Source organism: Pelodiscus sinensis, chromosome 5 (assembly GCF_049634645.1).
Source record: "Pelodiscus sinensis isolate JC-2024 chromosome 5, ASM4963464v1, whole genome shotgun sequence".
Lineage (NCBI taxonomy): Eukaryota > Metazoa > Chordata > Testudines > Trionychidae > Pelodiscus > Pelodiscus sinensis.
This window is the reverse complement of record NC_134715.1, coordinates 5894637-5922367: the sequence shown is the minus strand read 5'-3', so window position 1 is coordinate 5922367 and position 27731 is coordinate 5894637. Positions and strand designations below refer to the sequence as shown.

Here is a 27731-nt window from a genome sequence, read left to right as displayed (position 1 = left end):
AATGCAACCCTGTTTGTTTACAAAGAAGGTAAAGGGAGTCCTGTTTCCCTGCACACAATAAAAGCAAACAGAAGGAGTCTGTTTTCTCTCTCGCACCATTTCTACATCTACCTTCCTGTCCTGCCCGAAGAGACGCTCACTTGGCTTCCTTCTGAGGGAGGTCATGCTAACATTTCCTCTCTGGCTTTCTGCTTCTCATCTACATAACTCCAATCAAAGCATGGCTCGGTGCCTGCATTTTCAGGCAGTTCCAAGGAAACTTCTTGGCATGCATGGTTCATGGAATTGTAGAAGATTAGGGTTGGAAAAAGACAGAGAAGGTTACCTTGTCCAGCCCCAACTAAATCATCTCAATAAGAGATGGCCATGTCAAGCCTGGTTTTAAAAACCTTGAAGGCAGATGCCCCTGCCTTTCAAGGTAACCTTTTCCAGTACTTCACCCCTCTCCCAGTGAAATAGTTTTTCCTAATATCTAACCTAGACCTCCCCCACTGCAACTTGAGACCATTGCTTCTTGTTCCAGCCTATGGGTGGGCAATAATTTTTGAGGGGACACTCCAAAATGTTGGGAAGTGGTTAAGTGCTCCACTTTTCTCTGGAAGGGGTGCAGGATCTGGGGCAGAGATTGGGTGCAGAAGGAAGCTTGGGGATGGGGTACAGGAAAGAGTGTGGGGTCTGAGGGTATGTCTACACCGCAGAGTTTTTCTGGGATACCAAAAAACTCTGCCACATCCAGGGAACGCATTTGCTCTTCCGCAAAAAAAAAACCCAGAAGAGCAAATGCGCTCTTTTGGGGAGCCAAATGGCGGAGAAGCTTCTTCTGGAAAAGCAATCGGAAAAAGCTATGCAAATTGTGGAGTGCAATTTGTGTAGCTTTTTCCGAAAAAAGCCTATAGTGTAGACCTAGCCTGAGAGGGAGTTTTGGTGAAGGAGGGGGTCTGCAGTGCACAAAGCTTCCTCCAACCCCTATCACGAAGAGGCAGATGGAGCAGCCAGCCGCTCTGAGCTCTGGGGCTGCTCCCTGCCTGAGGGTCCAGTGGGGTGGGCCACAAGCCAGATTTGAGAGGGCTGGCAGGCTGGATCTTGCCCCCGGGCAAAATCTTACCAATCCCTGTTCTAGCATCCTTCTGCCAGCGAATAGCCTAGCTCTATCCTCTTTGGAGCCCTGCTTCAAGTAGTAAAAGGCTGCTATCAAATCCCTCTTCATTCTTCACTTCTGCAGACTAAACAAGCCCAAATCCTTCATCCTCTCTTCGTAAGCCACGTGCCCCAGACCCCTAGTCATTTTTGTTGCCCTCCACTGGAGTCTCTCCAGTTTGTCCACATCCTTTCCGTGATGGGGGATCCAAAACTGCACACACTTCACTAGTGCCAAATAGAGGGGAATGATTATTTCCCTTGATTGGCTAACAATGCTCTTACTAATGCAGCCCTTTATGCTTCTGCTCAGGCCGGAGATGCAGCCAGTACTTGAGTGATGGTTTCCTATTGTTTCAACTATCACTAAACAAAAGGCTATTTCATTGCTCCCTTATTATCCTGCATGAGAGATGGCTAGCACACCCATCAGCTACAGAAAGATCTGTGTCTTCCAAGTGTCCAGCTAGTGTCTTAACCACTGGCACGTCCATCCTCCCCAGGAATAATATGTCTCCCAAATACAAGCCACACACAAACTATTGCACATTTTTAAGTGGTACATGTGGCTAGTTTCACCGATTTCCACTTCCCTGCGCCTTGTTCCATTGTTTGAGGGATACCAAGTTTCTCCACAAAATACTGTCTTGGACTCTGAACAATTATGCCTACAGGTAACAGGAAACTGGTGTTTCAAAAGAAAACCTGAACAGATTGCTAGATAATGGTAGTTTGCTAAGTGAATGTGTGCTTGCCTTGAGGCTTTAGGTTGTTGCCAGATGCACTTTTTTTTTATTGGTAAGACCAGCAGGTGACGCTTCATGGTATATAAGTGCAAGAAAGACACAGGAGCACAGGTAAGCAGAACCAGCCAGCTGTCTGTCAAGAAGAGAAGAAAACACTGTTCAGCAGCGGGTTAACATGGCATTTGGAATGCTAATCTATATTTTGTTAAAAGGTAGGTTGACTGGGGGTTTTATTGATGTCTTGTAGACATAGAGTTTTGTATTTCTACATTTGTTTAAGAAAGGTTCACTCATATTTTCTGTAATAAGCTGGGAAGGGGGAACAGGGGAGGAGACAAAAAGCTCAAAGGAATTCAGAAATTAAATTAGTCTCAATAGTTTCTGACATCACAGAATTTTTGGACAGATATGATTTACAGTTTGAGTGATTTTTTTAAAGAGAATCTATCTGTCAGTAGATATGTCCCGTACAGCCTGTTGTAGTGAACTGTATTGTACACAATATAAAGTAGTTACAATGGGATTTATAACAGCATGGGTATCTATGCTGACACTAAGCAAGCAGTAGCTAGTTTTCTGTTCCCCACAGTCATAACAGAATTGTGACCGAAAGAATTCAAAGAGGCAAGAGCACATTGAAAAAGAAATTTTTATTTAAGCTTATTCATACAAAAGCCCATTTAACGGGCACATTTGTACAGATCAGTGGTTCCCAACCTTTTTGAGCATATGGATCCCTTTTCAATCTATTAAAATTTCATGGATTGCCCCCTCGGGGAGAGGGGGAAAAAAGAAAAGGAAAAGAAAAGTGCTCCATGATGGGCCTGATCCTTATTTTTAAACTTTCCATGGACCCCATGCAGTACCTCCATGGACCACCAGGGGTCTGCAGACCACAGGTTGGGAACCACGAGTATGGATGAAATAAGCTTCATGCAGAAGTGCTCTCCCATTAAAGCCAATATGTGTTTGCATTACACAGCAATGGTAGCACCGGGTGAAGAGGCCGCTAGCACTGTTTCATCGCTAACCACAGACTTCTGGAATAGCTGGGCAAAAAATGCCACAGAAGGTATTTCTTGTCTAGTCTGTATTGTTTCAAATCAGCGTTTGTGGACTGAAAAGAAAATCCTATCTACTGAATGTAGCTGAATTGATAACTTCTCTTAACGTGGCTGCCATCGTGTTTATTGTCATTGGACCATTTCTCTACTAGGAAATTCTTGCTGAGACCACCTCCTCATTTCAAACAGGCCTCAGAAAGGAGCCCTCAATGATATCAACATTCACTGGCTCCATCTGGATCTGAAGTGAGCCAGTGACGGAGAAGTGAAAGGCTCCTTATCCCAAGTCATACAGGTTTTTTTTTTTTTTAAGTATTTAATAACCAGGTACAGTAGAATCTGTGCATTTTCCGAAGGCCACTCCTGCCAGCCCAAACCATTGTTCATTGTCTGTCTGTCAGCAGCTATTTCTTAACTCTGAATTGTCATGTCCAGTGTGAATACAGCTGATACACTAATAGAGGAAAACTCCCGACTCCCCTCCTTGTTACTGGATAGCTTCTTTGTTGTAGTCTGGGCTTTGGTTGCCTAGAACCCTACGACAGCAGTTGATGGTGTCCTTGTGTTCTTTTTCTTGTTTCTGTTCAATATCTGTCTGCTGAAAGGTGAACATGAAAGGTTGTAAAGACCCGAGCACCGTGCTTGTATTTTTTCCTGCCAGCTGCATTCTTGATGCTACCGTAGGTATTAGCAATTTAATTCCTTGTCATTTAGGGAAATGAGGACTCTTGAAATCAGGTCTTGGAAGGTAAGTGAAGGAGGAATGGATTTTTTACGATTGTTTTAATAAGATGTATTTGTTTTTAGTTTTTAACGCTACACATTCATTCTTTTGAAACAACCTAAACAATTCTAAATAGCTTTTTAATCAATCTGTAATTCTTTTCCTCCCCATCACCCACAGAGAGTCAAAATATGATTCTGCTGACTGGTATCAGTCAGTCATATAAGGGCCATCATGGGCATCAGGTATGTAAGGCAGGAGAAGGCTCTGCCTTCCCAAACCGCCAACCAAAGCCCCGCCTACACTCCGCCCCCAGAGCACCTATTGTAGGCAATTTGGGAATGGAGTGTTGCTACCTTCAGCGCCCGCCTGCCCAGTGCTCTGGGGCTGGGGAGGCCAGGTGTGGCGTGTCCTCCTCCCTCCCCCAGTGCTCAGGGATTGGAGACACTGGACTGTGCAGCACAGCACACCCTGCCTCCTCCCTCCCCCAGTGCTCAGGGATTGGAGACACTAGACTGTGCAGCACAGCACACCCTGCCTCCTCCCTCCCCCAGTGCTCAGGGATTGGAGACACTAGACTGTGCAGCACAGCACACCCTGCCTCCTCCCTCCCCCAGTGCTCAGGGATTGGAGACACTGGACTGTGCAGCACAGCACACCCTGCCTCCTCCCTCCCCCAGTGCTCAGGGATTGGAGACACTGGACTGCGCAGCACAGCACACCCTGCCTCCTCCCTCCCCCAGTGCTCAGGGATTGGAGACACTAGACTGTGCAGCACAGCACACCCTGCCTCCTCCCTCCCCCAGTGCTCAGGGATTGGAGACACTAGACTGTGCAGCACAGCACACCCTGCCTCCTCCCTCCCCCAGTGCTCAGGGATTGGAGACACTGGACTGCGCAGCACAGCACACCCTGCCTCCTCCCTCCCCCGTGCTCCGCATGGCCTGACCAGCCCAGCCTCTCCAGCCCCAAGCTCTGGGGGACAGAGGAGTCAGGGCACATTGTACTGCCCGCCTGGCCCAGCCTCTTCCCTGGTGCTCGAGAGTGTTGGTTGGGCCGTGTGCCTTCCACCGGGGCTGGGGAAGCTGTGGTGCATGCATGCCCGCTCCTCTCTCCTCCCCTCCCCATGGCTGGAAAGGAGGAGCACGCATGTGGCATGCTGCCTTGCCTCCCAGGGGGTGGGGAAGGGTGGGGCCTAGCAGAAGGGGCAGGGCTGGAGGTCGGGCTGGTGACTTGCCTCCCCCAGTCCTGCCTTCATTGACCATCGATGACGGCCATAGTGGTGTGCAAGTAAAGAGATGCATGGTACTTTTTGGCCTGCTTTGTAAGTGCAGATTGAACCATTCTAGTTGGGCACACTCTGATCCGGCAACATCCGTCATCTGGCATGATTTTAGTTAGCCAGATGTCCATTTATCATGGGTGTGGTCAGCTTTCCCATTGCCTCGTAACGTTCGTTTACAGCTTCCAGTCCTGGCTCTGTGTTCTGTGCTGTTATTTAGCTCTAATTTACCCCTCAATGTTTTCTAAGAGCCCAGTAAGCAGTGAAAGTGGCTGTATTGCTGCTAGACAGCATTGACCTCCCGTAGTTTGGAAAATTCTCTGGTTTAGCACCAGTCAAGTCCCCGGGATGCTGGACTAGAGAGGTTCAACATGTGCAGTGCTTTCTTTTAACAGTGCGGATGGAGCCTGTGACCTGGCTTTAGCGTGTTTCTGTGTGGCATGGGTGTTCTTCCAGGGTTGGATATTAGGGATGTAAAGTCCTGTTTAATCAATTAGCCAGTTAAACATTATGTTTAATCGGTTGACTATGTGAACAAGATGGGCACAAGGCTGCTTCAGCCCAGCTGGACCACTAGTTAACTAGTTAATCATTGATATCCTTATTGGCAGTAGAGGAAAAAATGGTTCTTTTTTGCTTCACATCGCTATAGACATTTATGTGGTGATTCATTGAGTAGCCTTGCTCTCTCCAAAATTGTTTGTATTAGAGACAGAAAATGTATTATGGGCCAGATTTTTACAAATTCACTTGCATGAACAAAGCCGTGGGTGCGGCTGTACCAACCTCAACATGCAGTTGCTGACGTTATGGATATAAAATGGATATTTGCAGTCAGCAATACATTGTCTTTCAAAATTGCTCCCAAATGCCGGCATGTACTTGCACACTTGGTTTTGTAGTGACAGACCCAGGGCAGCTGGCTACCATAGTTTGGTGGGGGGCAGGCATACCAGGAGCTGGGTGAATGGTTTTCTCTTTCCTGAATAAACTGCCAGAGACTGCTGCCACATAATCAGGGCAGGTACCTGAGGCTAATTCAGAGCTTGCCTGAAGCAGCAGGCTAATCAGGCACCTGCAGGCAATTAAGACTTGCTGGCCTACTTTAAAAGGTTTCCCCTCAGGTAAGGGGGGAAGGAGAAGAGCGAAGGACTGAGAGGAGGAAGTGTGTTGCTGGAGAGCTGAGGACTGAATAAAGGAAAGTGTTTGTGTTGAAGCAGGGAAGATTCGCTTAGGTACCAGGAAGAAGGTACTAGGGGAGCATTTGGGGAAAGTGGCTCAGGGAAAAAGAAGCTGCTTTGGGATTAAAAGTAAAACACTGTTAGTTCCCTCTATCTAGGGTTCCTTAGCTAGAACCCGGAATAGTGGGTGCTAAAAAAATCTGTTCTCCCCACTGCTAAAAAATCTGTTCCTGAAAAGGGAGGCCAGGATTATGGAGGGTTTCCCACGCCCCAAATCCTTTGACTTTGCCAGTGATGAGGATGGATCAGTAAGCTATGACCCTGGCCTCTAGAAAAGGTAAAAGGTCAGGGTGGAGGGTCACAGCGAACCTCTAAGGCAAACAATAACCACCTAGAAGTGTAGCACCCACGAGGCATGGCCAGAGCTTTGCCACAGTAGATATTATTGGTCCTCTGCTTTTAAAAACTGTAACCCTTTCAGAGTTAGAAGACTGGATTTGGGGGTGGAAGGAAATGTTTAGAAAACTCTTTTATGAATCTGGTCACATCCCTTTACTCCATCCTTCAACTTCCATTTCTAGGCAGGAGGAACAGTCGTTCAATAGTGAAGAAAGGAAGCTCATACTCAACGCATGTTCATCGCAAACTCTTAGGAAATTAACTAACTCCCAAGGAAATGCCAGATTGGAATTTAGAGTATCCAGTGGAATTGTGGGGCCACAGCAAGGTGCTGCGTGAGGGAAATGGTGGGTGTCAGCCAATGAAAGGCAAACGTGTGCTGATTCCCACCCCATCAACCAAGAACCTTCCTCCTTGGCTAGTCTGTGTGTTATATACAGTCGTCTTCAAGTGTAGAGAGCAGGGGTTGGTGGGTCACCTGCAGAGGCGAGGTCAGTGAGAGGAGGGAAACAACATGGAGAGAGAGGCAGCTGGGCTGGCAGCTTCCTGAACATTGATAGGGAATATAAGTTTTCCTTCCTGCTCGAGGGGGGATGTTCTCCAATGTTCAGTGGGAAGGAACTGGGCGGGTGGGAAGGGTCTTGTCGACCAGAGTGGGCTGAGGGGGCCAGAACTTGGGAAGAGCTACTGGAACTACATGGATGGATGCATTGTCCGCGTCTCAGAGCCAGCAGCTCCTGGAGAATGCAGCGGTGCTGAGTTCCTAGGAGGAGCTCGACCCCCCTCTCTGCCCCAGGCACCCATTGTTTTTTCTGTGACTCAGCATCTAGGGGTGCACATACTGCTGTTGTCCTTGGTGGCAAAATGCAGGAGAAAGAACGGGCAAAACCCACCAGCTCTTGCCAGCTCATGGTCTGCTTACACAGCCTACTCCATAGAGCATGGGTTCCCAAACTGGGGGGGGGGGGCATGAAGAAATTCCAGGGGTGGTGCGAGGCCACCCAGCTCCCCCCCATTAATTCCCCCCCCCCCCCAGTTTTGCTGCTATTTTTGTTTTTCGGCCCCAGTCAGTTCCTTTTTTTTTTTTTGGCTGCTATTGGGGTGTGGGGGGGACATGAGGGTTTATCAAAAATCTAAAAGGGGGCGTGATGCCGAAAAGTTTGGGAACCACTGCCATAGAGCACCCAGAAGTGAGTCAGCTGCTGTACTGAAGTCAGCTTAGTTCACCGCTGCTTTTATCAGCACCCCTGGGGAGGAGGAGTTTCTCATCGTCTCAGAAATGAGGCAATAGGCATAAAAGTTACCTCTGAAGAAATGATGGGCCTCTGACACTCATGCTGATTTTGTGTGTACACATATGGCCTCACTGTGTGTGTGTGTGTGTGTGTGTGAGAGAGAGAGAGAGAGAGAGAGAGAGAACACAAACATACGTGTGGTACCTGTAGCATATACACTTAGTTTTTCTTTTACAGCCACTCAGTCATTCTGTGTCAAACAATAAAATTTGTCAGTTTTGTCCTGGCCAATCCCGTCTGCCACCCATTATTTTGATTTCATGTCAGATTAGGTCAAATTCATCTCTTCTGTGGCAAACATCCACATGACTTAAAGAGCAAACAGGTATTAAGAGCTGGTTCTTATCCGAGGCTTTTTATTGGTGGATCACAAAATACTTTGCAAAGGTCACAATCGCTATGTGCTCTTAAAATAGCTTATCTAGTGTCTAGGTGGGTAAGATGATATTTAAATTGATATAATAGTCTCCGTATTGGATTAGAAAACAAGTTTTTCTCTTTTTTTCTGATTTTATAATTCATTTGAATGTCACTACTCTGAAATTATCCAGTTACAGTATTTAGCACTTTTAACTTTTATGGCTGGGAACTTGCAGCCCTTACTTAGACAAAACTCTCATCACTGTCAGCGGTACGCATGTGTGTGAAGAATTACAGTAGGACTGAACCCCTGAATTACAGAACTTTTCTCTCTAAGCTTTGTCTCAAACCATTTTCTAGGCATGTTTTCCTTCTCGTTTTAAATGCATGTGGAATAACAATGTGAGGTCGGAATTAGCTATTTTGTACTTTGCATTCTATGAAGATGGAATGCTGCCACCTTTTGGCAACTTGCAGGGATATATCAAACCAGGAAGTGTGTGGTGGTGGTTTAACACAGAGCGAAAATATTACAGGTTTATTCAGACACCTGGAGATTTTGTGCTTTTTTTCTATGCAGATAAAATTTACTAATGATAAGTTTTTCATGTACTTTAACCATCATACCACGGCATTCAGTGACATACTTAGCAAAAGAATCCTACCTCCCTGGCATAACTCCAGTACATGACATTTAAAATGAAAGGCAGAGCTTAACTCTCTTGTACCATGCGTGTTTGCTCGTATGCTCTATTGTTGTGGTTTGTGTGAATTAGTACTTGAATATGCTACAGGAAAGCAGGAATGCATCAGAGCTATTTGTGCTTCTGGTTCCGTATACGGTACTTACAAATTAGTATTATTTCTCTTGTGTATGATTTTTTTTTCGCACAGCGTGGAATCGTACAAACCTCGTTTAGAGACCCACGTCTTATCTTCACTTCATTTTTCTCCCATAACCTTTTGGCCAACATCTACTTCTGTGCTGATCCCTCCTGGCCAGCAAAGCTGGGACCTGCTCTTTCCAGAGTATGTCAGCACACCCCTTGGCGTGAGCTGCAAGCATTGCTACCGAGCGACGTGGCACAAAGGGAATGGCTACGCTGCAATTAAACAGCAGAAGCTGGCCTATGCCAGCTGACTCAGGCTTGGGTGTCTAATTGCAGTGTAGACAGACCCAAAGTGCTCCTGCAGTCCAGGGGCTGAGTGCATTGTCAGCCACCCTCAGCTAACCTGCTGTCATTCCTGTGCTTTGTTGTACTGTCACTTGGTGGCTAGGCCAGCCTCTGTTAACAGGGGTGTAGTTTACCACGTGTGGCATTATACTCTGATTCTTAGATGAAGGGTCCAATTCTCGGCCAGCATAAGTCATTGACTTCAATGTTTAGAAGCAGAGAATTTCCCTTCCCCACCTAAAAAAAAGGTCATTTTAAATTGAGGTGGGTTCTTTCCACTCTGGTAGCATTTCCTGACAGGGAGGAATACACCACCGACTTCTTTCAAGAATAGATGAGTATAGGTCCTTTTGTCCCCCAAACACCAAAGTGCTGAAGAAACCTTGCATGGTGTCAAGTATCAGAGGGGTAGCCGTGTTAGTCTGAATCTGCAAAAGCGACGAGGAGTCCTGTGGCACCTTATAGACTAACTGAAGTGTAGGAGCATAAGCTTTCGTGGGCAAAGACCCACTTCGTCAGATGCATGCATCTGACGAAGTGGGTCTTTGCCCACGAAAGCTTATGCTCCTACACTTCAGTTAGTCTATAAGGTGCCACAGGACTCCTCGTCGCTTCTGAAGAAATCTGTGGCTTGATTCTGCTACCTGGACTCCTGCTGAGTTGCACTGTTGTCTCTCTTTGTCTGGAGCAGCAATCTGAAGCCCTGAGGATGCTCCACTGGGAGAGGAAATTGGTGAAAACAAGTATTTCTCTGAGGTCGTTTTTGTTTACAAAGAATGTACCAAGTCCTATGTCTCTGAGTGAGTGGAGAAAATATTAAATAGCAGGAAACCGCTTCTTGGCTTACAGCTCCAAGCCTCTTCAGCCAACAGCTCCAAAAACACTCTCCCTAGTTTTTCCCAGGGTCACTCTCTACGCTAGAGTCGCCACCTCCACCTTTCTAATTGCAGGCAACCGGACTTCGGATGCCCCGCCCCTTCTCCCCAAGGCCACACCCCCATCACTTGTTCCTCTCTCTCCCCCATTACTCACTGGACCATCTCCATATCCCTCCTTCTCTCCCCCTCTGGATCCCCTGCTCTCGGGCTGGGATGGGAGCTGTTGAAACCTGACAATCAACCTGCTTGCAGATAGGAGGAGCCCCAGCGGAACAGGGGCTGGTGCGCGTTAATGACTCGGCGCCGCCTCCTTCCCCGTGGTAACCGGCCTTTTGGTGGCCAGTCAGTACATCTGTCTGGGCACTGCCGGGTCACCTTTTCAGCTGGACTTCCTGGTTGAAAATGGGGCTGCTGGCAACCAGATAGAGAAGCCAAAATCTGGGTTGCCTGAGTAAACCCTGGATGGCAGCCCTACTGTATTCTCCAGCTACTGCTGGGATTGCGGCTTCTTCTTTTTTTTTTTTTTTTTTTTGCCTCTGCTTGCCTCTGTGTTTCATCTGTTCCAACCTCTCTCTCTCTCCATAGCTCTCCTCTGCCTACTCAGTCCAAGCACCTGGGCAGGTTCACAGCTTCCTTTCGTCTTGGGTGCGGGGCTGATGGCGGAGGGGCTTCGGATTAACTCCCCCCAACGGGGATGTTAATTGAAGGGGGAGTTCACATCCAGTCTCAAAGAGGTACCTGACTGAGGCGGTCACCAGTCCCTCTCCACATAACAGTGTCTTGGATGGCAGGGGGACTGCTCCCCAGCCGGAGTCGCGGTGACAGAATCGGGCCTTTTGTACGTAGTCATCACTGATGTGCAGACATAAGGGGCTTACGACAGGTGACACACAAGAGCCATCGAGCGCTGTTTTGAATAGGACGAGAAGAGGAAGAGCTGAGGACACAGGGGGGAGACGTAGCCATGCAGCATAGAATTGGGTCAGGAAACGGGTTAATAATGTGACTCCTGTAGCGTCATGGGATCGGTAGTAACCGCAAGTGGTCAGGACAAGACGTCGGCCTTGGGCTCCTCTCTCTGACAGCACCTCCAGCAACGCAGCCTACACGAGCGCCCTGTTGGGCTTTGTTTCAGTAGAATCTCAGCAGGAAGCGTCCACCTGCCCTGAGACCCAGGCCAGATGCTAGTTACTTTGAAGCAGGATTGCTGTCCTCCTGCACGTTGTTGTTTTTCTTGCCATCCGGGCGGAAAGTCAGTGTTGTCCAATGGGCGGGTAAGAACTCACTCAGCTGTGTCTAAAACAATCCCCTGAAACGACCGGCATTGATTGGTGGCTCTGCCCAATCAACAGCTCCCGCAGTCTTGAGGCTTGTTCAAAGAAATATTCCCTCCCGCTGGCAAGCCTTTGAGCCCTTCCCTTCTTTTGTCCCACCACGCACACCCATCCTGAGGCCCACGACTGTTGGTCACTGGCTCCGTTCTAGTAACAGTTCTGAAGAATGATCCCGATTTGTGCCATTTACGGGGGGAAAGTTGGCTGCGAGTGGTGGGGAGAAACAATGGGAAAGCTGCCTTAAAGCAATGGTGTTTTGCCCTTTTGATTAAAAATTAATCCCAGCAGAGCAGATTCAGAAGCACCGGCTGACAGCAAGGTAAATTACAGCCCTGTGCCTGCCAGTCTCCTTGCACTCCTGCCCTGCTGAGTTTCAGTCTGTGTAATGCCGACGTGAACTTGGAATGAATCTAACACATTCATTAAACTGCTGCACGTTTATGAAGAGGAAATCGGGATTTGAAAAAACCTCCATGCTAAGGCATTCAGTGCATCTGTCCTATTTATTTCGCAATGGCTCTATTCGCCAGTAATATTTACATCACGTTAAACAGGGTGTGCAATGGGTTTTCCTCTTGTAAATGACTGTACTTTTTTGCATGATTGCATGATTAATGTTTCCAAACAAATTTATTTCTTCACATGTAACGTTTCCTCCTCCCCATCATCTTTCCCAATAGACTACTCAGAGGAACCTGTTGCACTGAAGCTTATACAGTCCTGCCTTGAAGAGCACAACAGTTATTGTATTAATGGCCTCTGTGCTTTTCATAATGAACTCAAGAAACCCATATGCAGGTAAATCGTGTGTTTAAATGCATGCCCTTGGAGAAGTAGGCATTTCTATGTGTATTACACTAACTAATATCTCCACCAGTATTCCCTCTAAGTTTTTCCATCCATATACCGAATACATTTTGTTATGTGCACCAAGGCATGTGTGGATGTGCACCACCAATAGACATACATGCTGTGGGATGTGGGCAGTGGTGGGCACGCTGCTAATCAGCTGGGTGGCATTTGAATCTCTCCTAAGTGGCTGCCCAAGCGCTCAGCTTACAGGGAACATGAGAATCATAGAATCTTAGGGCTGGAAGAGACCTCAGAAGGTCATCAAGTCCAGTCCCCTGCTCTAGGCAGGACCAATCCCAACTAAATCAACCCGGCCAGGGTTTTGTCAAGCCGAGACTTCACCCCCTCCCTAGGTAACCTATTCCAGTGCTTCCCCACCCTCGTAGTGAAATCGTTTTTCCTAATATCCAACCTAGACCTCCCCCACTGCAACTTGAGCCCATTGCTCCTTGTTCTGCCATCCATCACCACTGAGAACAGCCTTTCTCCATTGATCCCAACCTATAATCTGCTCTGCATGCGGGCATCAGTATCACATTCAAGTACTTCCCCTGAAGCCACTGGGCCATGTATACATGCTTCACGTTAGGCGCCATGCAAATCCAGGTTCTCGATAATGAGACCTAGAGCTGTGGGAACACTCTACTCTTGGGAATTAAAGTTTGCTGGAGAAGGCAAAAAGATAAAATGGCTGGAAGCCACTCTTGACACAGTCTGATCTCAGAACTGCAGCACCAAGCTGACGTCTGAAGCTAGGGCATTTGATTTCCATCTGCGCCCATTTTTTTGACTGCTGGGCCCAGGGCAGGGGCCACAAAGGAGCTCTCTGTGGAGCCCTGCAAATCCACACGTTTTCTGCTTTGCATCTACGCATGTCCGCGTCCGTGGATGTGGATATCGGTGGATCATTTTTGCAGATGCAGATACTACACAGGGCTCCAGATGTCTGGTTCTGGGCATGGTCCTGCACCAAATCCAAATCCAGCTGTGGGGCACTTCAGGGCTTCATAGAGTTGTTATTAGCCACTAGGGATACAGAGACAGCAGCACAGGGTGGCAGCAGCCCCTGTTCAAAAGGATCCGGAGTAGCTCCTGTCTGCGAGGGTCCAGAGCAGCCTCTATCCACAGGGAGCTCAGACCCCCCACCCCCCATGGACAGAGGCTGCTTCACAGCATCCTCCTCTTCCCTGCTCCCCCCCTGCGCTGCTGCCTCTGTTTTTAAGCTGGCTTCTCATACCACCAACTCCTGCCTGCACCTGCTCTTCCTCCCCCCGCCTCTGCAGGAGGCAGCAAGCGGGGGGAAGGGGACTGTGGAGCTGGTACATGCGGGGAGCCTGCTTGAAAGCTGCTCCTCACACATGTTGGCTCCAGCCTGGCCCCCTCCCCCTCCATGTTGCTGCCTCTCTATCAGAGGCAGCAGTGCCGGTGTGAGGGGGCAGGTGCATCCAGTGCTTACAGGGAACCGGCTTTTAAGCCAGCTCCTCTCGTGCACCGGCTCCCACTCTCCCCTTGCTGCCTCTGACACAGAGGCAGCAATGCAGGTGGGGGAGTGCGTGGAGTAGACAAGATTAACTGAAAAGCCCAGGCTCCTCGGTTAATCGTGTAGTCGTCTGCAAGCTGATATCCCTGTTGGCTACCTTCGGGCCCAATGCTCATTACAACAGCTAGGTGTCGCCAAAAGGCAGTATTCTGCCTCTCGGGGACTCTCAGCAGGCGAGATCCTGCAGCTTCCTGACCTACAGGGTTCTGACTGCAAAGTAGAATCTGCCCTGCCCCTTTTGGCTTCCTTCCACATTGCCCATTGTTTCAAAGCCATCAAAGGGAATAAGCATCTTACAGTTTCAAGTTAAGATTTTCTGGATACTCCTGTGGGTTGCTTTTTTCGTTTTAGGTGCCTGACAGGTTACAACGGAGAAAGATGTGAGCACTTGATATTAAATTCTTATGTGCTTAATTCTTATGACCGCTATATTGCCGTGGGTATTGGCGCTGGAATAGTTCTGAGCGGGATCGTTGCTCTAATCTATTGCTATGTAAGAAAGAGGTATGGAAAGGATATTTTCTTGGCCATGAGGCTTGCTAAGTGCATTTCTAAACTGTGTAGCATACCGAGAAGCGTGTGCATTCTTATGTCAAGGATTTTAGTTAAATATGGTTCCTTTGCATGATATTAATCTGAACAGTCTGACCCATTTGGGGGTATAAAGCAGAGGACTCTGGAGTTTGTCCCTGCCTCTGTCACTCATTCATCCTCTGACCTTAAACAAGTCACTGAATTGCTCTGTGCCTCGGTTTCTCCACCTGGACCATGTAAAATGGTTCTGAAACTGCCCAGCCACGCTGACTCCCTAGAGACTGCGCGAGTAGGATTTGGCTGGATTTCTGTCATGGCAGGAAGTTCTATCCTGGTGCGATTAGACTCACCACATCTGTTATCCCTTTTAGATGCAGGAAGTTGAAATCGCCATACAAAGTCTGAACCGGGGCAGCGACATTGTGAAGCTCTGGCACAGGCCCCTGATGGACGTGACTGTGAATTAGAGGTGGTTCGACGCTGAAAGAACTTCCAGTGCCAACAAAATACTAGCAGGTGCCACGCCTTGCCTGATAACCGGAGACAATGGAAATCAAATAGCTGGTCAGCCTAGCCTTCTTCTGGCTACCCAGGAGCCTACTCTATGGCCCTGGGCCATGTGAATACTGCAGATTTGACAAGTGAGTTAAATGCAATTTGCGTTTCTTTGCCACAGTGGATAAAGGCAAGAAATCTTTGGACTGGGAGATGAGTGAGCACAGAAAAGATAGAATTAAAACGAATGACATCTCTTTTCACATGGACTCTGAAAGTGTACCTTTAACCTAGCAGCTCCCCGCACTCCCAGACTTGTCAGCCTGATGTCTTCTCACCCAGTGATGGACGCTGCTGGACAAGAGGAACAAGACTGGAGCTGCTATAGAAGGAAGCTTCAATTTTGTTGTAACGACCCATTAACACAGTTCTACCCAGCAAGATTGACTCTCATGGAGTGTATCGTATTTCACCATCAACGCATGAAATGGACAAAGGAAATGTGCTCAAAATATGACCGTAATATGCTTTGTTTTTCTTCATCACACTCAAAAGATGTCTTCAGATGAGATTTGTTCTGGGGAAATCAAATGGATTCAGAGGACAATGGTTTTTGAAAGACTTTGCAGCTTCGAACCATGGGTTTTGGAATTAAGAGGCTGATCATTTTCAACATTGCTCAGAAGGGGGTTCGTTTCAGGCACACTGTTCATTGTGGATCCAGATTTCAGCTGCATTTAGACCCCTGGGGGGGAGGGAGGGAAGGCATTCAAGTGCCTAAATGTGTAAGGGCAGATTTGTAGACATCATTTGCCTTTTGAAAATTGGGCTTTCTTGTGATGGGTATTCACTTTTTCCAAGTGGTGTGTGCCATGTTTTATTTATGTAATGTGCACTAGTGCTCACTGCAAATGATCTAAGAAAAGGTCCAGTTTAAAAGGGGAAATGTGCATTTTGACCACTGTCCTATAGCACGACTTGATTAGAAATGCCAATGTAAAATGAATTTAGTGGCAAGGAGTTTGCCATTCATTTCCTTTAGGTGTCAGAGAGCATTGCACAAGGTATATTGGTTTGGTTTTCCGTAGCCCTGCCTTGCTAGTCTCCATGTTCTCCATGTCCTCGTTAAACACTCTAGCTGTCTTGTTAATTATCTTACATTATTTTTTTTCTATAGTTTGAAGGGCAATTTCTGTTCTCACAATTGTTCTGTTCAGAGTAAATTTATCAGCCTGAATCATTTTCCTTTGGCTTTGTATGTTTGCAGTGGGAGCAAAATTTGGCTCAGAACAATTAAATCATTTGGGCAAATTCTGCATGTTCAAAACCTGTGCTCAGCCTGGAGACACAATGGGTTGGACATTTTTTCACCAATTCTGATCTCTCCCATGAAAATGGCAATGGTCTCACGGGTCAAAGGAAAAAGACCTCATGTTTGTATGGATTTATCTGTTTACACAGCAATGGTCTATATGTACACACACACACATGCCTTATGCAGATTGCACTTGATTTGATCTGTGTCCAGAATTGCTGCATGCCAGAATATAGACCTGCATTAACAAGCCTTTTGAAGTATGGATGTTTTGTGTCACGAACACCAGCAACTTATAACCTTAAAAGGTTTACACAGAGAGATGTGCTTTTGTTTGTTTTAACATCCTGGCTGGAATTTTTGCAGCCCATTGGAGTGAGCAGCTGACTTGGCCAAGTGGCTAAGTTAGTACTTAACAGGGTGCATAATTAGCTTTCAAAAGGATGCCAAGCAGTGTTCCCTGTAATCTGTTTGCTTGTATGGCCATTTAGAGAGATTTAAATATCACCCAGCTGATTAACAGTGTTTCTGTAGTTCTACTGGTGGTGCACATGCTTTGGTGCACATAAGACTTTATTCCGCACATGGATGGCGAAAATCTGCATATGGATGGAAAAGTTGGAGGAAACAATGCTGTCAAGGTACATAAGAGTTTTGTGTGCCTAAAAATGCGTACACCTGGTTCTTGTGTTTTGTGAGTACAGCCTAGTGTATGAGCAAATTGGGCAGGGATATGGCTGAGCAGATTGTGTGACCTGAAATAAATGCATGTTCAGGACACACCTCACTGGTTAGGTTCTCTTCCCGGTGCCTTTCTGGCGACAGGGAGCACTAGAGGGGCTGCCTAGGGAGACCCTAGGGTGCAGGCTCTGGTCTTGGATTAAGGGATCTGGAGTCTGAGGGACTCTGACCTGAGCGAGGGGCAGGCAGTTGGGATGTAGGAGGTTCTAGGTGTAGGCTAGATTTTAGAAAAGAGGAGACTGAGGGGGAATATGATAGAGGTCTATAAAATCATGAGTGGTGTGGAGAGGGTGGATAAAGAAAAGTTATTTATTAGTTCCCATAATAGAAGAACTAGAGGTCACCAAATGCAGTTAATGGGTAGCAGGTTTAAAACTAATAAAAGAAAGTTCTTCACAGTGTGTAGTCAATCTGTGGAACTCCTTGCCAGAGGAGGCTGTGAAGGCTAGGACTATAACAGAGTTTAAAGAGAAGCTAGATATTTTCATGGAGGTTAGGCCCATAAAAGGCTATTAGCCAGGGGATAAAATGGTGTCCCTGGCCTCTGTTTGTCAGAAGCTGGAGAAGGATGGCAGGAGACAAATCGCTTGATCATTGTCTTCGGTCCACCCTCTCTGGGGCACCTGGTGCTGGCCACTGTCGGACAGGCTACTGGGCTAGATGGACCTTTGGTCTGACCCAGTACGGCCATTCTTATGTCCTGGTTAGCAACAGTCACTCCAAGTCCTTTTGCTTCCTTGGAGAGTTGCAAATTGAAGTGTCAGCAGAGGAGGTTTTGGAACAAATGGATAAACTGAAGAGTACTAAGTACCTGGGACCAGACGGCATTCCCCCAAGAGTTCTGAAGGGACTCCCGCATGAATCTGCAGAATTACTGACACTGCTTTGTAACCTCTCCTTCAAATCAACTTCTGTGCCAAACGACTAGCTAATGAGATGCCCGTTTTTAAAAGGGGCTCTGGAGCAGGGTTCCCTGGAGCCTGGCTCCTGTCCCAGCATGAGCGTGGCCCAGCCCCTGGGAGCAGCTGGGGCCGCGTCTGCTTGGCGGCTGGCGGGGCCAGGACCGTGGTACATAGTCCTTCGCTAGTGCCGTAACTATGGGATCATCTTTCCACTGACTGGGAGTTTCCTAATGGAAGTGCAGTAAAATACTCATCTAATGCTCTAGCAGCAGCTCACAAAAGGCAGAGAAGGGGAAAGAAGGAAGGAGATTATCGCTGTCCAGGGCATGCAGTGTGGGAAGACCAAGCCCAAATATCCCTTTGTTGGAATATACAGATGACGTCTGCATCACTGTGGTAAGACTTGATATTTGTAGCAGTTCCCTGGGCATTGTCATGACCAACTGGCAGGATGTACCCAAATTATCCCTTGAGGCCTAGCGAAATAAGACTGGATTCAACCACCTTGACGCCACTGGTTCCCAGGGCCACACAGCAGAAAGGAGCTACGTGGAGCAGGTTAGCATGGCTGGTGTGGCCCCGACATACGCATGAAAAAGCGGTAGAGGGGAAAATCAGGCAGTAATCTGTTCTGTTTCACAAATCCTAGCCTTGGCCCGATTAGTATTACTAATGTGCAGAGAGACTGCAGTACAAAGGCCAACATGGGTCAGCCCGCTCTGAACTTCATCCACCCTCTGTGTTTGCAGCATCATTTTCTTGTGGTTGCATTTGTCTGGCAGGTCACATCCCACTCCCGGCGTGTTCCTGTAGGGGTCCCCATTGTACTGTAAGTTGAGGTAAATCATTTGAGACTCCTCCTTAGCAACCCAGGCTGAGAAAGGGATGGCTGCTTCAGAGTTCAGTGTAAACAGCCATTAATTACCGTGGCAGCAATTGAATCTGGTCCTTTGACTACTTTCTGGACCTGATTCTGCTCTCTCTGAATTCCAGTGAAGCAAGGCCTATTAGAATGAATCCTTATTAACCCTGGGGGAGCTGGAATAATCCCTGACTCACAGTTTGGTGGCTTGGTTGAACTCGGTGCATCCTGCAGAAGAGACACCCACAGCAGACTGACAATTATGGCTGCACCTAGATGCCCCAATCAAGACTGAGGTCCCGCAGTGCAAGATGCTCTAAAGTACGGCCCCTTAAAGCAGTGTTTCTTAAGATTTTTTTATTGAGCAAAAAAAAAAAAAAAAGTCACCTGCCCCTTTAAGGGTGGCCATTTTGAATTCTGATTGCCGTGGCACAGAACACAGTTTAAGAAACACTGCCTTAAAGGGAAGTCAGTCCAGCCTCAAAGAGCTTATAGTCTCAGTGCACCAGACAGACAGATGGTGGGAGGGAAACAAGCACAGAGAAGAGAAGTGACCAGGATTGGAGAATGAATTAGGAACAGAATCTAGGACTCCTGCGGCCCAGTCATGGTTCCAGTCCATCGGCCCTACTGCCAGCGTTAAGGCTCTGCACATGTGTTAGCCACCACAGAAGAGATTCGTTGAGTGCAAGAGTCCACAAAATAAATGTGGAGCCTGCATCCTCTGGTCACCAATGTTGCACCCCACCTTTCTGAGCATTATGAAGGTTCTTGCAGGGCAAATAGGTATTTTCAGTGTCCATAGTTTTCTTAAAATCGACCAAAACAAAATTCTCAGCATTCTTGTCATAGCTGCTGCTTTCTGGGGACTGCAAGTTGATAACCTTTCTGTGACTGACTGGGTTTATCAGAAGGCAGGTCTTTAGAGTATGAAGGACTTCAAGGGATCTGTGATTCATCCCATTCTTGTCCTTCTAGTTCATTTCACTCTACCTCTTCTCCCCGTTCCCCAAAGCGTTACGGTCCCAATCCTGCCATCAAAGCCACGGGGGGACACTCTAGTTCTCATTGTGAGACTTGGGCCATGGTAGGCTAGCTTATGCAACTCACTCATTGCTTTGGGTGGAGAAGAATCTCAAACACAAATGAAAATTAAGACTCTTGTAAATGCCCATCCTTCAGCAAAAAATTAGAGAAAGGTTCAGATGTGCCTCCCTGCTCCAGACTTGTCCAATTGTAGAGAACTGGATTTCACTTGTGGTTTCAGAGTTGAATTCTTCACCCACACAAAGTTCAGAGATGTCCAGGTCTGAGGTTTTGCTTTAGGCAACTACTTAAATGTTGAGGTTCACAAAAAGTTTGGCCGTGAATACTTTGTATGATGACTGTCAGATTGTGATTTCCTCATTTTTTTATTATTCATTCTGTTCATCTTTTCCCCATCTTTTACTAATGGGTGAATTACGAATTGTTCACAGTGCACATTTAATATTGGATATTTAAAGGTGGAGCCATGTAATTAAGGCTAGGTCTACACTATAGGTTTTTTTCGGAAAAAGTTTTACAAATTGCACTCCGCAATTTGCATAGCTTTTTCTGATCACTTTTCTGGAAGACGCTTTTCCGCCATTTGGCCCCGTCTAGACGGGGCCAAATGGCGGAAAAGCCACCTCCTTTCAGCGGAGCCCTTATCCCTCATAGAACGAGGGATGCAGGGCACCCCAAAAGAGCATGTTTGCTTTTCCACAAAAAAAAAAAAAGCAGAAGAGCAAACGCGTTGGACACAGAAGAATTTTTCTAGGCGGTATCCCGGAAAAGCCCCGCAGTGTAAACGTATCCTAAGTCATGACTGGTCAGAGAAGTTAAATAGTATTGTTTCTGTGCCCTGGTTAGATGAACATTTAAGTACTTCCAGCACAAATACTGACACATCCAGTTAACTTTTCACATCCCCAGTAGAGAATGTCTATAAGTATTAAGCCTTTGAAGGGCATAAGACAGTACAAGCTTTGTTATCCAGCATGCCTGGTGAAGGGAGGTTGCCGATGAATCAAATTTGCTGGTTACTTGACCTTTACACCGATGGTTCACAAATTTTTCACCGTACACCAGCCATCATTTCAGGATGGGTTAGATAACATCCGCTAATGGTATTATACACAGAAGCACGACACAAACAAACTTTTCTGCCACAAATTTGCAAACTTGATTTCTGCAAGTGCTGGAAAATGTTGAACAATGATGCTACATGGCTATCGTAATTTTTCTGGATAACTGAATTGTATTGCCATCTGTGACATACCCACGTTTTCTGGATATTAAAGTACCGGATACCACAGCTTGTACTGTGCACCTGAATGCAGGGGGAAGACTGCCTTACTACACCTGTCTCGGACACAAACGCAACTATCCAGAGTGCAGTGCAGGTCAGGTTATAGACCTGCATAGAAAACCTCTCTCCCCCGACTAGCTGCCTCTGCTGGCTGTGCCTTGTGCCTTGCCTTTCCACTTCCCAGAACTGGAGCCAGATTACTGCTGCTCCCTGTGCTGGGAATTCTGTACCTTTTCCCTTTCTACTGTTATCATTTGGCATCATTTTTAAAAGAAGCATAAATCAGCCCAAATAATTCCTCTTTTAAGATGGTGCGGAAAGACGATTCTAGCTAGAAAACGTAGAAAAATCCAGCACTGTGTGGATTAAGAGGAGGAACGACTTTGCTATCTAGAAGTGTATGACTAACCCAGGCAAAGCTAATTAAGTTATGATGAAGTATTTAAATTGAACTACCCAGAGATAAGAAAGTGTATTTGCCTCTTATTGTTATTGCAAGACAATAATGAGCTGCGTTTTATTGAATTCTTGAGCTGCCTAACATGGATCAATGGAAGATTTGGATTTGGCACACCTTCCAGGCACCCTCCCAGGGAGGGGTTAGTAGTGCAAAGCTTAATGGTAGCTAGGCAACAAATAGATGGGTGAGAGGACTCAACAGGTAGTCACTGCAGGCTGTTTTAGGTAGCAGGGAGGATCCACGTGAGTGAATGGGTCCTCACCTTGTAAGCAAGGTCGTGCTTTCAGAACAGGCACCCACTACCCTGCTTGTGGGTGAGCAGAAGCAAGCTAACCCTGCAGAGAAGGGTGTGAGCAACTCGGATCCCTGACTCCAGAGCCAGGCACGCTAGATGGGACGTTCATTTTGTGGACAGCTTTGTGAATGTCTAGAGTTTGCATATGTGTTGAAGAGCAACTCTCTGGACACACAGGGACTCCATGCTGGCCACCGGAGGCAAAGGCCTTGTCTGCCTTTGTGCCCTTTGGAAATTCTCCACTCTCATCTGTCCCTGGCGGGGCCCTGCTTGGGGTATCAGCTGATGGGAGTGTGAGGATGCCATGTGTGGTCACCCCCCAGACATCTGGACCTACTCCGAGCAGACTCGTGTGACTCAGGCTATGTCTACACTGCACGGCTATCTCGAAAAAAGCTATTCTGGAATAGTTCTTCCGAAATAGCTTATTTCCAAATAGCACTTCCACACTGCAGGGAAGCCTCAAAATGAGTCCAAGGCCGGCTCCCCTAATGTAGACGTGCTATCTCGATTTGGAGCCCCAGAAGGAATAACTTAGAATGGCCCTGGTGAGGGGCTACTTCGAAATAGCCGCAATTGAGCATCTACACACATTATTGTGAAATAGCTATTTCGGAAGAGGCGTTCTTCCTCATGGAATGAGGTTTACACAAGTTGGAATAAGCCGTCCGTCATTTCAAAATCACGGAATGGCTGTGTAGACGCTTGCATTGTTATTTCGGAATAACGGCGCAGTGTCGATGCACCGTCCGTGATTAAAACAGCTACGTCTTGTCTGCTCTCGCACACCACTGCCAGAGCAGCAGGGGCAAATGTCTGAAATGGGGTTTGCCCACTGTCCGTGTTTTTGTTAGTCTCTAAGGTGCCATAGGACGCTTCATGTTTAAAGTTACAGGGTAACGTGGCTAGCACGCTGAGACTTGAAAACATCTCATCCAGCCACCGCCAGGGGGAGTGTCGGCTGGTAAAGACAGAAACTTGGGTGTTTGAACTGGAGCTCTAACGGGGAAGTGTCTCTGTGAAGGTTTGAGGTCTTTTCCCTGGCTTTCATTTATGCCAGAAGAACATAAGAATGACCATGCTGGGTCAGCCCAAAGATCCATCCAGCCCCGTGTCCTGTCTGCTAACAGGTGCCAGTGCCGGATGCTCCAGAGGGAGTGAACGGAACAGGTAACGATCAAGCGATCTCTCTCCTGCCGTCCATCTCCACCCTCTCACAAACAGAGGCTAGGGACACCATGCCAGTGGAGGATCTGGCCCAATGTGACTACAGGTTGGTTGTCCCTGGTCCGGCACTGTCCGGACCTGACTTGTCCCAAACAAGAGTATTTGCTGGACCAGGGGAGGTCCCCTACCAGTGGTCCCAAGTCCACTGCCTGCTGCCGGCACCCTAGTACAAGGCTTCAGTCCCCTGCTCTTCGGTACTGCTGGGGGAATCTAGCCCTATGCTGCCATGGGCTGCCTGTAGACTCTGGCCCTGGCTACACTTGCTGCAGGCTGCTGGGGGCTACCACGGGGCTTTGGCCCTGGTCCCGCACTGCCCACCCTATTTCCCCCAGCCTCGGCTGTCTCTCCTGCTCTTAGGTTCCTGGCTCTCTGGTCCAGAAGCATCCGGGGTTCTGCCAGAGTAGAGACTGCCAGTTTTCAGAGGTGCAACCTGTACTACAAATTCTGAGAAGTATCCAGGGTTTCTTTGCCACTCATTTCCCTCCCATGAGAAAAAAAAACAAAAAACCTCAGTCTAAAGTCCCAGCTTCTTATCTGCTTGGCAGGCAGGATGGTATCTGTTTACCTTGGGCCTGATCTTCCTGTTAAAATCAGGAACGGATCCTAATGCAACAATAAGAGCAAAATCTGGGGTGTGTAGTGGCTGCCTCTGGTGCAGGGGGACTGTTGCAATCTTTACAATTAAGGTTTCCACGAATAAATGTTACCATCGTGTTTGCAGTTGTGTTGCTTAGGCAAAAAGACTAATATTTAAAGATCTGAAAGATACGAGGAGAGAGTAATAACCCTGGGACTTTTCAACTTGGAAAACAGATAACTCGGGGGATATGATAGAGGTCTATAAAATCATGAATGGTGTGATGAAAGTAATTACGGACAAGCTACTTATTCCTCATAACACAAGAACGAGGAGGCGCCAAATGAAATTATTAGGCAGCAGTGAGGTTTAAAACAAATAAAAAGGGAATATTTCTTCACACAACACACAGTCCACCTGTGGAACTCCTTGCCAGTGGATGTTGTGGAGGTGAAGGCTATAATGGGGTTAAAAATTAACTAGATAAGTTCATGGAGGATAGGTATTAGCCAGGATGGACAGAATGGTGTCCCTAGCCGCTGTTTGCCAGAAATTGGGATGAGGCAATGGGACAGTTCACATGATAATTACCTGTTCTGTACATTCCTTCTGGGGCACTTGGTATTGGCTATTGTCTGTACACAGGACCTCTGATGGTAGGACAAGAGATGGTCTTAAACTGCAGCAAGGGAGGTTTAGGTTGGACATTAGGAAAAATGTCCTACCTGTCAGGGTGGTTAAACACTGGAATAAATTGCCCAGGGAGGTTGTGGAATCTCCATCAGTGGAGATATTTAAGAGCAGGTTAGACAGACACCTGTCAGGGATGGTAGATGGTGCTTGGTCTGGCCATGAGGGCAGGGGACTGGACTTGGTGACCTCTCAAGGTCCCTCCCAGTTCTAGTGTTCTATGGACCTTTGGTCTGATACAATATGTCCATGTTCTGTTCTAACCACTGAACACACTACGTAGCCCACCGAGCATGACTAAGCTATTGCTGGGCTGCTGGCTGAAGCGTGCTGTCCTTAACAAGCCTTCCTCATAGTCACTCAAGACCTGGTCTTGCATCATTGAAGTCGAGGGGAGCAGAGGTCATCTGACGTCACGCCACTCAAGTCAATGCAATCCGTGCAGCTTTCCATTAGCTGCAGAGCTGGCCTCTGTGATGCAGGTGTCTAAACAATTCAGCAGTGCTTGGGGTTGCTGGAGTATTTTTAAAAGGAGAAATGTTGCCTGCACCCCTCGGATTAGGGTTTGTTGGTAGAGGGGTGCTCACGTCCTCTTAAAAGAGCTAGCTGGGGTGAGACAAGTTGACATATGCACCTGCGTCATGGCTACAACAACACTGCAACCTGTACATACACTTGCACCTGCGTCACAGTGGAGTAGTCTACCTAGCCTCACATTCAGGTATCTTGGATTGTGTTGAAATAGAGCAACGTAAGCAGGCTGTCTAAAGATGCTGAAAACAGGAAATTCTATTTCTCCCCTGACCCCGTTCCCCTGCCTCATTAGAACCATTCTTGTTTTTTTCCTAGTCACACGCTCGTTACTTTCACACACAAGCATTCCTGAAAGTACGTCAGCAGAATGGTTCTTTTCCCTCAGGCTTGTCAAGAAAACTCCTAAATTCTTTCCTCCATCTCGATCTGCTTTTCCATCAAGATTAGAGCCACAAAAATGTTCTCCGTTGAGGCTCGGGGCCAGATGCTTCCCTATGCGTGAAAACTTGTGCAGGAGCCTGCAAATTCCATCAGCTTCCTCCTCCTGGATCCCAGAGGTGAGTGTGAAACAGGTCAGGGACTGGATTCTCCAAATACAGTACTGTCTTGAGCTCTTCAAAGAAATCCCTTGGACCTCAGGATGGCAGTGAAAGCCAGGGCTCTCGTCCCCTATGGTAACATGGCTACCTCTGGAGCCATCCTTTGGTGGCTGTTCCAAAGCATCTTCACCGTGGGCAGATGTCTCTTGGTGCAAAGAAATTCATTGGGCCCCCTTTGTCTCTAATGAGGACATCCCCATGGATATGCAGTGGGACATTTGCCTTGCCCTGGCTCTGAATCTGCCCTTCTAAAAAAGCAAAGCCATGCCCCAGTGGAATGAAGAGCAGGAAGACTTCTGCAGGGGTGGGAGGAAGGGGGGGGAACATGCCATATACTTACTGCTTCACTCGTTAGTTGACCTCTGGCCAGTTTTCCCTGGTTGTGACACCCCTCTGCTAACTGTAGCAGAGGGAAGTAAAGTTCCTTGCGCTGGTGATGGGGCACTTGCTACGTCGCTATCACTCTGTGATGCTTCAGCCTAACTTCCAGTAAATAAAATCATAGACTCAGAAGACTGGAAGGGACCTCGAGGTCATTGACTTCAGTCCCCTGCACTTCTGGCAGGTCTTAGTGCTAGCTAGACCACTCCTGGCAGATGTTTGTCTAAACTGCTCATAAAAATCCCCTGTGACACAGATTCCACGTTCTCCTGAAGCAATTTTCCAAGGTTTAACCAGCCTGACAGGAAATTTTTCCTAATGTCCATCCTAGACTACCTGAGCTGCAATTTAAGCCCATTGCTTCTTATGCTAGCCTTAGAGGTTAAGAAAAATTGAATTTCCTTCTCCGTGTAAAAAATCTTTCATATATCTGAAATGTCTTATTCCCTCTCCATTTTCTCTTCTTCAGACTAAACAAATCCAATTCTTTCAGTATTCCCTCATTCGCCCTTTCTTAATTCTGTCCTATTACCCTTCACAACTGCTGTTGCTTCTTGGTGTTTACACCTTTCAGATGTTTGTGCCTGGTGCACTCTTCGTTTTACCCCCTAGTTGTCATTATAGGCAGAGGAGGCTATCGTTAAGGTTGCCTAATACTTTCCATCCTATAACACTGGTGTCCATTCTTATAATTTTGTCAAATGTTAACCATGTGGGTTGAAATTTTCCATGCCGGGTGTCTGATGCTGGCTATTTTGGAAATTTACAGCAAAATCAGTTCGGCTGATTCAGAAAATGAGACCATGGAAGGTATTTTTGTCCATTTTAAAAAAAAAATCTTACAGTTGTTAAATTGAAATGCTCTAGCTCCTGCATCCTTTGGAACAGGCACTTGAAATTTGGTGAAGAGGTTTTCTTCATCATGGGATATTGTCTCTGTAAATGTCTCTCTCCACATTTAATTCATCTAGAGCCAGACCTTCAGCTGGCAAAACTCCTATTTACAACTTTCTTCACATGCTAATGAAACTCCCCAAGTAATCTCATATGCCCGTATCTACCATGAAACGAAACTGTATTTCCACCTATCTATCAAACTGCTTGTGGTTTCCATTTCAAAGTAGGTGGAACAATAGTAAAATATGGACCAAAGTCCTTATGTATCTCTTGCGTTTTAACAAATAATACATATTTTAAAATGTCGTTGACCCATTGGCTCTTACTAAGCCTTTTTATCATACAAGAATAGAGAATGATTTGTTCATCCATTAAACATTAACTTGCCTCGGTAAACCTAGAAATCATAGTGCTATCGAACTTGTGTACCAAGCTATGCTCCAGAGCAATGCACTTGTACGTTGTAGTAATTGACAAAGCCATCGAGACGGATAATAAAAAGGCACTTTAAAGGTCTGCTGCTGTACATGTGTAATTTCTGCTATGCCTCATTATTTTTAGTGTCCCGGGCTACCGCATGCAAATACATAATACAATGTGATAAAATGCATTCCATAGCCAGGTATGTCTAATTTTAGTATGCATGCCACAGCCTATGCTCAATGGGCTGCCCGTTTCAGGGGCAGAATGATGTGAGCATGTATTTGCTGTACAAAGTGCAGCGAAGGCTGGACCCAGCATGTATATAAAAGGTAGCCTCCAAAGGGGCAAACGAGGACACTATCCTATTATGATTTTTCTAAGGGTGTGGGGGGCATCTTTTCTTTATCTGTGTGTACAATGTCGAGCAGGGTGGAAACCTGATCGGGGGTCTCTGTGTGCTACTGCAATTCATATCATTTGAATAATACAGTTATATATCA

At 46.9% G+C, this 27731-nt stretch overlaps 1 protein-coding gene across 1 annotated transcript; it reads left to right on the top strand.

The window, feature by feature from the left end:
• Positions 1 to 1956: 1956 nt before the first annotated feature.
• EPGN (epithelial mitogen) lies at positions 1957 to 25847 on the top strand. Its single transcript, XM_006125394.4, has 5 exons — positions 1957 to 2095; positions 2866 to 2955; positions 12256 to 12373; positions 14319 to 14471; positions 14873 to 25847. Exons 1-5 carry the CDS (start codon positions 2059 to 2061, stop codon positions 14904 to 14906), a joined length of 432 nt encoding a protein of 143 aa, XP_006125456.1. The 5' UTR covers positions 1957 to 2058; the 3' UTR covers positions 14907 to 25847.
• Positions 25848 to 27731: the final 1884 nt, after the last annotated feature.